The sequence below is a fragment of the Dermacentor variabilis genome, chromosome 8, assembly GCF_050947875.1.
Source record: "Dermacentor variabilis isolate Ectoservices chromosome 8, ASM5094787v1, whole genome shotgun sequence".
Lineage (NCBI taxonomy): Eukaryota > Metazoa > Arthropoda > Arachnida > Ixodida > Ixodidae > Dermacentor > Dermacentor variabilis.
The window spans coordinates 167,595,030-167,609,328 of record NC_134575.1 but is presented as its reverse complement, the minus strand read 5'-3'; the positions used below and the strand labels follow the sequence as shown (position 1 = coordinate 167,609,328).

Below are 14,299 nucleotides of genomic sequence, written 5' to 3'. Positions count from 1 at the left end.
ACTCCGCATGCGATGGCAGCGTAGCACATGGTGCGTCATCTTCCTACTCAAGTCGTCCGGCGGTGCAGCAGAAACCTGACGAATGATCTCGCCGTCATCGAGTTCTGCGCATGTCAGTACAGCAGCGTGAGCACCTGTGAAACTGTCAAATGAGACGGTGTCCGGAACCACTGCACAGGGCTCGGCAGAACATTTTCGGCGTCAGTAGCGTGCACATCGGAAGGCGACAAATCCTAGCCTCCCGGCACCCGCTTGCCGGCATTCCCCAGTTCAGTCTGCGCGGGCACTGTCGGCGCCATTAGAGACTTGATGCGATGTTTCCATATGCCGCGTCGGATCACCGAAACCTCGACACAGCACACAAAGCAAACACCACCGTGCCGACACCAGTCACACAAACGAAAAAACATGGCCTGCTCACAGCGTTGGGTGGCTAGCAGCGTCGTGCGCGAAGAAACAAACCAGCTGCTGGATTGTCTTGACATGGCTTACTAAGCTGAAACCGGAACTGCTGCAGAGCCACTCTATCGAACCAGGTGGAAACGATGATGATGAGCGGGAATTTGCAGTAGCGCCACTTCATGGGGCAGCAGGGAAGGTCCGTTCAAAACAAAAATGGCGTTCAGCAAGTCGAACCATGCACCGGTCAGAGTCAGTGCATGGTGCTCTCGACCGAGTTGGCTTAAGGAGTGTCCGAAAAATCAGATGAGAGGTTGCAAGGTGTCCGAACTTTCGGCAGTTGTTATACATTATGGTCTATGGGGAGAATGGCGGTGCCGCGAAGCTGACCGAATAATCGGGCATGTCCGAATTTTTGGAGTCCGGAAAATCGGTCGGCGACTGTATTACGTATATACCGGTCTCTTGTGCGTAGCATCCTCGACTACGGAAGTGTATTTTATGGTGCAGCTAGGCAGTCCTACATTAAGCGACTTGATACAGTTCACAATCTTGGCCTTAGACTGGCAAGCGGTGCCTACAGAACATCACCTGTCCGAAGTTTATACGTTGACTGCAATGAGCTGTCCTTACAGCAGCGCAGAGCACTAACACTTTCCTACACACTGAGAATTCAGCCATCGCCACAACATATATACTACAGCATCGTAACCTAGTGCAAATCACGGGTACACTATACAAACTAGCCGAACATGATTTGGCCACTTATCTTAAGTCACGAAGCATAGTGTCAGACTTATGAAGTTCCTCATGAGGCCCTGCAGGCTGCTGAAAGGCCACCAAGATTGCCCCCGTGGTACAACTTTTCACAGCTATGTGACTGGACACTAACACATCTAAAGACAAAAGACATTCCACAAGAACACATAATTCAAGAGTTCCGAGCTATCCAAGAAAAATTTAAATATTACACAGAATTTTACACTGACGGCTCCAAAACACAAGAATATGTAGGTGTCAGAATTATAACGAAAAATTGGGAAAATAGCATTCGGATAAATAATTTTTCTTCAGTCTTTACCGCCAAAGTTTTTGTGATATGGACAACAGTAAAAAAAATTACTACCGACAAGCAGATGAACGCTATCATATATACCTATTCGTTAAGCGCACTGAGAGCTCTAAACCTTAACTCCACGTCTGAACCCCTGCTTGGCAATATCCTAAACATGTTAGCCTATAATGAATACGGAAGAACCATACGATTCTGCTGGGTCCCAAGCCAGGTTGGGATACCAGGGAATAAGGCAGCAGATAGATGCGCATTCATGGCAACACACAAAGGCATAACGCAAACAACACTTCCATACAAAGACAGTATCTGAGCTATTCATAAGGCCCTGGCATCAAAGTGGCAACTAGAATGGGACTCTTGCATAAATAACAAGTTACACACAATAAAACCCCTGCTTGGCGAATGGAAGTTGTGCAGTCACCAGCAACGCTTCTATGAGGTGATCCTATGTCGACTTCGAATTGGGCATACACACCTGACACAATATTCTACTTCAAAACGAAAACCCACCAACTTGCGATAAGTGCCATGAACCACTTACAGTAATGCAACTTATTATGACATGGTCCACATACTGAAACAAAGACACGAAAGTTCCACAGAATCTCTATAACTTACACATACCTTTACAGCCCGACTAAATACTGGGAGATGATCCACTAGTGGCCTTCACCGACTTGCTGTGCTTTTTACAAGAAACCGTTTTTTTCCACAGACTCTACTACTAACGCAGCTTTCGCTGCTTTAACATCTGATTTCTTAATATCTTGGGGCTGGCGCAGCATGGCCTTAGTCGCTTTTATGCCATAAAACCCAAATTAACTATTTCAAATTGGCAGCACCTGCAGGACACCAAAGTGGCAACAGGGACACCAAAGCTAGAATCTGGACTGGTCCGTGGGTTGGGGCTCGCCGAGGCCTGCGCGTGCCAGGGGTGTAGAAGATCGTCTGTCCGCTATCGCGCACAGCCAATTTTTTGTGCAAACACCCCCTGGCCCACCTCAGCCTCCGCGGCCTCAACCCACAGGCCACCCTTCTTCCAGCTTTGATCCTCCCGCTACCCCATTGGTGCCCTGGAGATCCTGTGCCGCCTGCTTTATTATAAACTGAAGTGCTCTCCTGAGGCCTCCGTTTGCTGGTTACACATGCCCTCTGTCATATGTAAGAAGCATGCGACGCAGAGATATAGGAAGAGGACAATGTGCACGTATCGATGCGAACGGCACGAGCCCTCAAGGCATGGGACCCAAGCTGTGATCAAAAGAGAAGCGGCGCTGAGCTGGCATTATCGGCGTGGCTGTGGGCCAAGAAGGTTGTCGCGTCAGCATCGCGACGCGACATGGCGACAGGATGACATGGCGACGGGAACCATGGAGGTTCGGTCAAGTCCGTGATGCTGGCGATCCAGGGTGTGGCCGTCGATCTCGGTGAGGTTAGAGCGAGGCTCCTTGGACCTGCAGCAGCCTCTAATGACAGTGCCGGGCACTCCAGGAAAGATCCCCCTTCAAAGGCAGACTAGCACATACGAAAGTCCCCGGTGTGTCTCGTCGGTACTCGAAGAAGTAGCGACGGAACCCGGAGTTAGGCGTAACCAGTGGGGCCGGAGTGCCGCATCACCGACGGAGTTCGGGACACCGGCATCAGAGACGGACAAGTTGACTGACCAACGCCAAGGCAGCAACGTTTACAGTGTCAGCAAGAGCACAGAGTATGATCACAGAACACCTATACAAACTTAGAGAAGGGAAACTGTACCTTCCACAGTGTTACGGAAATAGGCGTAGCGGTGGCGTCGTGAACTAAAGTATGGGACCACAGGTGGCGCTGTACAACAGGAAACGGAAACGGGGTTTTCCGCACGCTTTACCAGGTGTTCTGTGGCTTTACTGGGTTTCTGGCTGCTGCGCCTCGATCGTGCTCGGTGGTGCTCCCGCCAGTTTAGTTGCTGTGTGGCCAACGTAGCGCGTACATATATATATATGTAGGCGCTACGTTTGCCACACAGCAACCAAACTGGCGGGAGCACGATCGAGGCGCAGCAGAATACATGTAGCGCAGAGTCATATCGAGTTAAGGCACACTCTGAACTGACTTTTAAGGGCATCCCGAGCGGTTTTTCGTTTATTACGCCGCCGTTACCCCGAGTTTTGCCGCTGCGCTACAGCTGTTGCATTTCGTGTAGGGCTACTGACAGAATGCGGTTTCCAGGTGGCACGATGGCCTCGACTGGAATAAACGCACACGACACCAAAGATTGAGTAAGCCTGAAAATATTTTATTTGCATTTTACAAGTACAACAAAAAGCACACGTCTACGCATCCACACAAACGCGGTTACATAGTCAAGAACATAGTCAAGAAATGGCTCATTAATAAGGGTAGCACAAACGCACAAGAAAGAAGACCTAAGCTACAAAACGTACGGTCGGCTGCTAAGTATAATAACTTCCCTGTCACCGCGTGTCACTTTTATGCAGCATCTTTACAGCACTACCAGGCCGGGTAGTTTGGCGGAAAGAACGCAACAGCTTACGGCCGTCAGCTGCCTCTTCCTTACGGGTGTCATAATTATCCTAATCTCCGCATCAACGTCGTGCAAGTCTGCATACAGGCATCTGTATCTGAACCATATGTGCCAGCTTAATACATGTGTAGTGAAATTATGATAACCACTGCGTCTTATCAAACATATTGGTTTTGCAAATGCGCATTACAGCTGACGGAACGACATACTGTAAGTGAAGCACAAGAGAACAAGGACAAAAGGAGGATACAACACTTGAAGAAATGAAGAATTAGTAGGCATACAGCAAACAAGCGATGACTGAGAACACACAATGATGCATCGGGTGTTCTGTGACATCGGTTTGCGTACTTACGGTGTTATGGAGATCAACGCATAAAAACGTACCTTCAAGCGTACTCCCTCAACCTCCGCCGCATTCATTATGATAATCAACGCCTAAACAAAATGAGGCACTATGTTTTGCCAAGAGTAGACCTCTTTACAGCAAGTCTATGTAATGACTCGCAGACGAAACCAGCATGCTTTCGAAAATGTTTTACCGCCGTAGTATTTGAACGCCAACGGCCAGGAAACACATCGATACCAATAGGCTGTCGGCTGTCGGTGGTTATTCAAGTACAAAAACCTTGACGCTATGACTAAAAAGGAGCTTCAGCAATCAAATTAAAAAAAAATCAACTGCCTATTTGCCTGAGGTAAAAAAACATCCTTAGACACCTCGATTGTTTATGTCAATGGTTTGTGTAAAGTAAAAAATTCAGCATGTTCAGCGCCCCTAGCAGAAAAAGCACAAATTAAAGTATTCGACCAAATTACAGCAGCTCCACTTGCGCGCATACGCTGAAACACGCCTCGATTGATTTTTCGCCCTCTGTGGCCATTTGTTGAACTTGAGAGTGTGCGGGGCCTGGTATGATGAAGATCCGACACGCATTGGACCCGGAAGAAACATGCAATGACAAAAGTCTTTAAGATCGCTCCTTTCTGATAGCGGTGCAGCCATAGGCTAGGGTTGCTTGACTTTCGCATAGAAAATGCCTAGGATTGTCGTAGACGGGAAAAAGGACATGTTTGGGTTACATAAGTGTTACCATTCTGTCACTGAGTTTTGTCTCGAGTCAATCGAGTTTTGAGTTTTTGAGTCTTAGGTGCAATTAAAATCTGTTAGCTGTACTGTACTACGTCTCCCAACCCCATCTCTCGTAACATCCGCATGCTCCCGATATCAGTGACACATGACACCCTCCTGGAGCAGTGTTTGTAAAAAATGCAATCTATCGTCGTGACGAAGAAAGCGACTCGTGAGTTATTTAACACCACTCAGAAACTTGCCCTTTCAGACACAGCAATCACCAAATGGGGCGCCCATGTCCATGGCCTCACGGCGCAGGCAGCCAGTGGCGGAGCGTAAACTAACTTGACTGCTCTCTGCAATGCTGGCATGTATAGGGGACAAACGCGTAGAACATGCGTAATGAAACCTCCTCCGTAGTGCCTAGGCAGTGTCACATATTCAAAGCGCATAGGTCACCCTATTTTCTATCTCGCATCCGCTCTTACTTGTATCTGCACAGAAACGTCGAGTGCTGCGAGAAACCCCCCGCCCTGCTGTACCTACTAGCAATTCTAAATGTGTGCTCGGGCCATAGCTTCGCTTGACCAATCTCGAATGCTAAAAGCACCAAAAAGCATTAGCATTGGGAAAAGACGTCGCTACAAAATCGCGGGCTAAGAGACTAAGGAGTCAACGAACAATTTCTTGCATCCACACGGTGGCAGGCCTTGCTGCGCAACAAAGAGATGAAAAATTTGTGCATTTTTCAAAGATACAGACACTTCTGTAACGGCATTGACTATTTGGGACATGTTCGCGGCGCGTTTATTTAAGGCATTGACTGTTCAGAGTGTTTATTTTTGTATTCATTAGTAATACCTACATTGCCCGAAGGCATGGAGGTCTAAAAAACAAAGGAAAAAGAAACAGGCAGGCACAAACACTGGCAACCAGTGCTGAAAGTGGTGACTACACTGAAAATGGCAGCCGCACTTAAAACAACCAATATTAGAACATCTTTGAAGAGAAGTTCCAGGTGAAAAGAGAAAAAGATGGACGTAATAGAATAGAATCGGGACAAAGTGCAGTCAAAATGGACATGGCTTAACAGACTCAGTTGGACTAATCAGGCAAGGCATCCAAAATATATCTGCAGGGGGTTCATTACAAGCACTGATAGTATGAGGAAAGCATGAGAATGTGAATACATCAAGGCAACGTTCGTACTCCCTAATTTCTTTTTTTATGGTCACACCTTGCTAATATATAGTATGGTTGCCTAATATACCTATCTGTATCTATTACAGTTTGCTTATTATAAATGCCAAAGAGAAACTTAAGCCTTTGCAATCTTCGACGAGATTGTAGTTGTTTCCAGCCCAATTGGTATGTAATCTGCGAGCTTCTAATGTTGGAGTCATAATAGCTGGTCACAAATCTCGCAGCCTGTTTCTGTACCCTTTCTAATTTATAGTTCAGTACGGCTGTAAAAGGGGCCCCGCGCAATGCAAGCATATTCTAATATCGGCCTAACGTTCGTTAAGTATAAGGTTTGCTGCAACTTTTTCGGCGCTTGTTTGAAATTTCTTCGGAAAGAGTGCAGCAACTCAGATGCCGTGGCAGCAATTTTGTCAATGTGACATGTCCAGTCCGATGTGGAAGAAGTGAATATAATGTTGAGGTATCTGACATGATCACTCACTTTTAAGGGATGAGATATATAAGGACATCGAAACTGTTCATCAATTTTTTCTTATTGATAAGTCTAACGTGAAAACATTTTGCTATGTTTAGGTTCATATGCTGGCCATCGGACCAAGACAATAGTGTTTGCCGGTCGGTCTCTAATATGGTAATGTCATTAACACATTTCATCGAATAATACAATACACAGTCATCGGCACAGTCTTACTATAGGTTTTCGGCAATTTGAAAAATCATTGATGAAAATCAAAAACAGTAGGGAAACCAGAACTCAGCCCTGGGATACACCAGATCGTACATCTGCGGATGATAAGGCTGTACCATTTATAACCACACACTGTTGGTGGTGAGTCAGAAAGTCTTTCGACCATGCTAACAAAGATTATGGAATTTCCAGAAGGGATAACTTGCAAAGAACAAGGTAAAGTGACACTACATCAAAAGCTTTCTTAAAATGAAGAAAAAACAGTGTCCAGTTGTACACTTTTATCTAAACTTAAAGCAATATCATGCACGAGCTCGGTTAACTGCATTGTACATGAAATCATCATCATCGTCATCAACCTATTTTATGTCCACTGCAGGACAAAGGCCTTTCCCTGTGATCTCCAATTACCCCTGTCCAGCGCCAACCGATTCAAACTAGCTCCAGCAAATTTCCTAATTTCGTTGCACCACCTAGTCTTCTGCCGTCCTCTACTGCGCTTCCCTTCTCTTGGTACCCATTCTGTCACCTTAATGGTCCAACGGTTATCTAATCTGCACATTACATGACCTGCCAAGTGCCCTTTTTTTCTCTTAATGTCAATTAGAATATTGTCTAAACCCGTTTGCTCTCTGATCCAAACCGCTCTCTTTCTGTCTCTTAAAGTTATGCCTAGCATTCTTCGTTCCATCGCTCTTTGCACAGTCCTTAACTTGTTCTCAAGCTTCTTTGTCAGTCTCCAAGTGTCTGCCCCATATGTCAGCACCGATAAAATACACTGATTGTACACCTTCCTTTTCAATGATAATGGCAAGCTTCCATTCAGGAGCTGACAATGTCTGCCGTGTGCATTCCAACCAATTTTTATTCTTCTGTCAATTTCCTTCTCATGGTCAGGGTTCCCTGTGATTAGTTGACCTAGGTAACCATACTCCTTCACAAACTCTAGAAGCTGACTTGCAATACTGAATTCTTGTTCTCTTGCTCGGTTATTCACCATTATTTTTGTTCTTCTGCATATTATTCTTCTGCCCCACTCTTACACTCTCTCTGTTAAGGTCCTCAATCATTTGTTGCAACTTGTCTGCATTGCTGCCAAATAGAACAATGTCATTGGCGAACCGAAGGTTACTACGATATTTGCCGTCGATCTTTACTCCTAAACTCCTAAATAAGCGTGAAGCTCATCCCGGGATTCATTGAAAGCATGTATTATCTTGTGCGGACTCCGAAAACCTTGACTGCTTGCGCAGCGATCACTTGGTTCAGCGGTGACTGCTTGACTAGGTTGTTGCGATTCTTGCACGCGCAGCCGTAGCTCAAGCAACTCCGGTTCTTCGGCTTGCCGCCCTAACTCTGTCGTGATCCTCCTTAGCAGCTTCAAGCTCTAATGAAAATCTCTCACTTTCTCTCTCCCACACTTCTCTATTCACTTCTGAAGTGCCTTTCCTGTCCGTCCCAACTCTTTACCAAGGCCTGTCACATTTTTGCTATCCATCTTCAACCACTGCACATAAACAAAGTGAGACTCTCAAAAGGTGTTCAAGAAGGTTTGGTTCTGTCACGGATGCCAGAAATGTAGTGTAAAGATTGTGGACCATCACGTTTGTTGACATGCGGTGGGGTGAAGCATGGAGCTGTGGACATTGAGGTTGGTAAATAAGGTATATTAGGACTAAGCGCTCTATCTTGCGCTATACAAACAGAACAGCGTCCATGTCACGCAGTAACTAAAATACATGCCACACATGCATGCTAAGTCTCTATGCTACAAGTTCTTGCTCGCACTCACATTCTCGTCATCTTCAGTAGCATGCGCCCGTGACGGGACGATTTTGTCGCTAAGCAGAACGTAGCGAGTCGACTTGCTGAAACACTGTTGGGTGAGCGGTGGCTGTGGCCCGAACGTTCAGGAATGTTGAGAGGTTCAATTGACCAGGAACAGTACTCACCAGGAACAGTCGCGAGTAGGTGGTAACCACACAGGACACCGACATCTGCAGGAGCACGAACGGTCAGGAGGTTGTCCAGTGGTTCACCCGGGCAGCCTGTTGGTATAGCTTGGCTCCTCGAACGTTGTGTCGAACGAGTTTTTTTTCCTGCTCCCGCTGCCCTCGAGCCTACTACCTCTTCTACCTCTTTTCTTTCCCTGCCGCCACCACCCTGTGCTCTCTTTTTGTCAGCGATGTGCTGCACAGGTAGTCGATGTCATTGTCATGGTTTCACCGCATGTACTCTCAAGCCATGAGAAATTGTGTGCGGTCTGCTTTGTGGCCGCCACTTTTGTATTGTCGTTCCTCAGTGTGGCAGTAGCCACTGCCAGTTGTTTGCAAGTTGTTGTTCCACAGCAAAGGCATTCCCATAATTCCTGAAACGATACGCTTTTGTTTACATGCACCTGTTATGAGTACTGTTCACATTTAGTGATACCCATGCAGCCTTGAATGGGTGCTTATGTGTGAACAGTACCATCTTAAAAGCAAGCTTTAGCATGGGCGTTCCTGTTTAAGTACACGGGAACTATAGCGTAGCATGGGTTGAGGATGCATTGATGCAACACAGGTATGCGTAAGTGGCGCAACGCAACAAAAAGCCACAGCCAGCGGCTGTAGTTGGCCATTTTATTGTATTTTGCTGTCACCAGGAGGCAGCAGGTTCACACCTGTCGCAGTGTTGCCAACGCAATTCTTTGCTTCCACTGAATACAATCTTGGCTCTCGGCATGTGAACACAACCGGAATGGTGTTTTCTTGGATAGCACTGCCCCAATTTCGATTGAACTTTCTTGCATTTAAAAGAAAGAGGGAGAATTCGAGTAACTCTAGGAGGTGCATGTTCAATTTATGTTGCAGATGTTTTCAGAAAAAATCTAAAATTTTAATAAAGTTTCAGAAAACTCGAGTACCAAGTTTGCGACTAACTCAGCCTGATGCCACACAACCATCTATTGAGAAGTTAGCATTATGGAATCGCCAGACTTATTTTGTGTGTGTGTGTGTGTGTGTGTGTGCGTGTGTGCGTGCTCGTGAGGGTTTCAGCAGAAATTTAGGGTGCAGACTCCTTTCCCAAGGGTATTCGCCCCGGAAGAAAGCTGAACGCTACGCCGGGTTACACGTGTGCCCATTTGAACCGCTTGGTGCGCGGTGACGGTGGCAATTGAACCTATGACCTCCCACAGCCGGGAACATCATAATTCTGTAAACTGAACCAAAAATAACATGTAAATTAGGCAAAATTTATATATTTAGTACTGCTTTGAAATGTACTGCTAATTTGTGAGTAGGAGTTTGGAACAACTGATGTACGCACTAATAAGACACACAAGTTGTAAACCTTAAATGCTCTAACATGTGAGCTCTTGTTTTTACAAATTTGTAAGGTTATATATTTTACCAGTTTGTGAAGCTCATGCTTCTATTTCTTTTTGTACCTACGAATTTTCAGCAATCATTATAAAATATTGAGCTCCTAAATAAGTATATTGGTTGCTGTGTTTTCTAGAATTACGCTTTCTTCCTCAAATGAAAGAAATTTCATGCAGATCATTCTGGAAGTTGTCTCAGAACAGCATTTCTGCATTTTGCATGTGTTTGGATGGGGAAATCGGGGTTGGCTGCACGCTCTTTTACAAGCTATCTGCACCAAAATTTTGGGCAGTATAAGAAGCCCAGTTGGTGCAGATACAGAGTGTCCTTTATGCAAGGTTTTACATTTCAAATACAAGTAGATGCATCACATAAAGTTTGCAGATAATAGATGTTCTTGATGCCGAAACTACAAAAAGAACGACACTTTACTGCTTGCCATAAATGGCACTGAACCTGAAATGTTGAGCACCATTGTGTCAACTGGCACAACCTCCGAGATTGTGCATTGTACACGATGCAGTGAAGAAAGCTTGGAGGTCAGGGTATGCACGCCGTAACCACAAACCACTGACTGCATGTGTCACCTGCTCACCTGCTGTGCAGAGGCTGCTGATAATAAGAAATGAGACTGTTACCAACCTTGCAATTTTGACAACATTGCTTCGGTACTAGTATTCATTTAAAACCAACTCAGCCAAAGTGAAATTTTCTTGCAGTAGTCCTTTGATAGCTATTTTAATGCAGACAACCATTGTGGAAGGTTGCGAGGCCATGCTGGCATCTTTGTGAAAGAGGTCAATGCATTTATTCATTTATTTATTCAGTATACCCTAAAGGCCCTCCATTGGAGGGTATTACGTAGGGGGGATATGCACCATTGTTAAAAGTAACACGTAACTGGTGACAACAATTAGATAAGACAAAAACAAAAGTGAAAAACATTCACACTCTAAAAAAAAAGACAAAGTAAGGCCAATGTGTGTTAAAGTTTCATGTTATTTGCGAGCATTTGTATGCTTGCAACAGCAGGACCACTTTTCCCTTTATGTAATTGCGACATAGTTCTACGTTGCTACACTGTAAATGCAGTAGTGCAAAAAATAAAGTTATAATTTATTTCAAGTTATTTGCAAACAGAGTTAATGTGGACTTCATGTTCCCGCACGTGTAAGCTTTTGTTTGCGGCACAAGCCTTGGAGAATTTTGACATTGTGAAGGTGCTTGCACTCTACGGTTGGCCACTCATTTACTAAATGATACTTCATTGAAAACAACATATTTGCATTGAATGGCTCCTCGATATGCTTATTTATGATATGAATAAATCAGTAACATGCAGTTTTCTAAGAATGTGTTTCCAGCCACTGCAGAGTTTGACAGCCTGCTCCAAAAACTGAATATCTTTGCAGCTTACCATCTGTGGCTGTTGTTCTAGCGTGAAAGTGTTAAAGGCCCCGTGTCGCAGAAAATCAGGTGTTGGTGTCCAGCGTCGACCGTCATTTCAGCAAAAAATTATTTCGACCCACGCATACCCAATTTCACAGGCAGGCCCTCTATGTGATGCAAGGAAGTTACCAAACTAATTGAATTGCTCAAGGTAAAATATGTCAGAAAAAATCTTAAATAACAGCTTACACAAAACCTACAGACATGGTAGAGTTGGATTGTACTTTGAATGTACCAGAAAACAATTCTGTTACGTGGAAAACTCAAAACACAAACCCCCTTTTCCAACATTTCTACCATTCATGAAGCGACCATAGCCTCCTAGATTTGCATGCGCTGGCGTGCGAATCTCAAAGGCATAAAGGCCCGGTTCTTTGCAACACCTCCAGATGGCGCTTGCCTCCACTGCATCACGGCCTATGCAAGAAGCCGCGTTCCTACCAGAAAGCTCACCTTTATGCATAGCATTCGCTGCCAGCGTTTCCCGGTAAACATTACGGTCACACAAGGTGCAGTTGCCGGGACGCATCAAAAGCAGTTGGGGATCTTTGAATGCTATCACGTTCCACTCTTAATGGGTGAAGCTTAAGTGTCCTCTAATTTTCGGTTATGATCATTGCTCTAACACTTTTGTTTGGATAACTTGGTAGCTAATGTCAGTCCCCACTGTGTCTACCCATTTTCAGATGGTGTTCACCAGCAGCAACAGCAAGGACTTCCTGCAGTCATTCAGCTTCCCATTCTTCACCATGAGCAACCTCGGACTGGAGCAGCCCATCTTTGGCGCAAACTACATCAAGGGCATCGTAAAGGCTGAGCAGAACGGTAAGCACACGGGGCTCGCTTCCCTAGTCGTGTTGACACCTGCCAGGTCAGAGCCTGTTTTTCTCCAAGGCACTTGGGTAGCCAGCAGCCACAATGCACTGCTTGTGCTCGCAACCAAAATGCGGCACAGCCGACTTTCGTTTATTTGACCCTTGTGTGAACACAGTGTTTGGTTGAATCATATCAACAAATGGTGGAAAAGATGAACAAATTCACATATTATTTGCTTATTTATTTTCATACTCTCATTTGGCCGAAGGCTTTACAGAGAGCAGGGGCAAGAACTGATCTACGTAAGTGTTAGCAGCTGTCTTGATGTTCTTGGAGGTGGCAGTGGTGGAGGCACGCAGGCACTTTCACTCGTCTGAGGTTCTTTGTATGAACAAGTCAAGTAAATTTTAGTGAGACAAGGGGTCTATGGACAAGGGATTCTATGGATCCGTGATTCTGGATTCGCTCGTGGGCAAGCTTGCAAGCTGTGTCTGCAAACCGGGTGAATTCCTCTGCGTCAGCAGTAATGTCGTATTGTTCGGGGAGGAGCATGACGTCCAGCATGGCTGTTGCCTCACGGCTGTGGAGCAAGCGGAAAGGAGTGAACACAGTAGTTTCTCGAACAGCAGTGTTGTATGCGAATGTAACGAAAGGCCAGTTCCAGTTCTTCTGTTCGCTGTCAACATACACAGAAAGCATGTCGGCAATTGTTTTATTTAACCTTTCCATAAGACCGTTGGTCCGAGGATGGTATGCAGTGGCTTGGCAATGAACTGTACTACTAAGCAGCATGGCATCTTGCATCATCTGAGCTGTGAAAGCCGCACCACGATCTGTAATGACTAGTGTTGGTGCACCATGTCGGAGGACTATGTTGTGGATGAAAAAGTGTACAACGTCACTGGCAGTGGCTCGCTGGACGGCTCCAGTTTCGCAGTATCGCGTCACGCAATCAGGTGCAACCACGATCCAGCAGTTGCCAGCAAAAGACTTAGGGAAGTGCCCGAGCAAGTCCATGCCAATTTGTTGAAATGGTTGTGCTGGCAGTAAAACAGGCTTTGGGAAAACGGCTGGGCGCTGAGGTGGAGTCTTTCGGCACTGAGAGTCGTGGCAAGTTTTCACATAATGCTCGACTTCCTCAGCAAGCTTACGCCAGTAGTAGCATTGTCAAATTCGGGCCAAGGTACGTGCGAATACCAAATAGGGTGGGGGGGGAGGGCGGCCTGAAGAGGGCTCATTGTGGCAGGCGGACAGAATATTGGCACGCAGCACGGACGGAGCAGGAGGAAAAGGAGGAGGAGGAGGAGGAGGAAGTAAACTTTATTACTCTAGAAAGAGTAATTCAGCGGTCGGGCCGGATGTCTTGATCTTCTATTGGTTGATGACGATCTCCGGCCTGCATGGTTGGCACCCCTATTCCAGGGCACCACTGAGCATGGCTGCTCGTCGGGCATGATCCACCAGCTTCCGTTGGAGGCTAGGGTCGCCGCTGGAGAGCACAGACGGAACTACAAGGGGGTGTCCAGTCACTGATGGGTGGAAATTCTTTTTATACAAGACATTGTTGCGGAGACAGAACGAAGATGGTGAACGCATGAATATCTGTGGCGGATGCAAACTTTGGCCTTCAAGATAGTCGATAAGTTACCAGAGTTCTAAATCGTCCCGCTGTCGTTGAGCCAAGTCGTATATTGACAGCGCAAGG

The 14,299-nt window shown here is 45.9% G+C and overlaps 1 protein-coding gene across 2 annotated transcripts in view; it reads left to right on the top strand.

The window, feature by feature from the left end:
- LOC142590710 (WW domain-binding protein 2-like) overlaps positions 1 to 14,299 on the top strand; it is a 154,519-nt gene that overhangs the window by 45,978 nt on the left and 94,242 nt on the right. For both annotated transcript variants that reach the window (XM_075703128.1, XM_075703127.1), the window contains exon 3: positions 12,465 to 12,603. In XM_075703128.1, the coding sequence (XP_075559243.1) occupies positions 12,465 to 12,603 (139 nt within the window). The remainder of the gene's footprint in view (positions 1 to 12,464; positions 12,604 to 14,299) is intronic.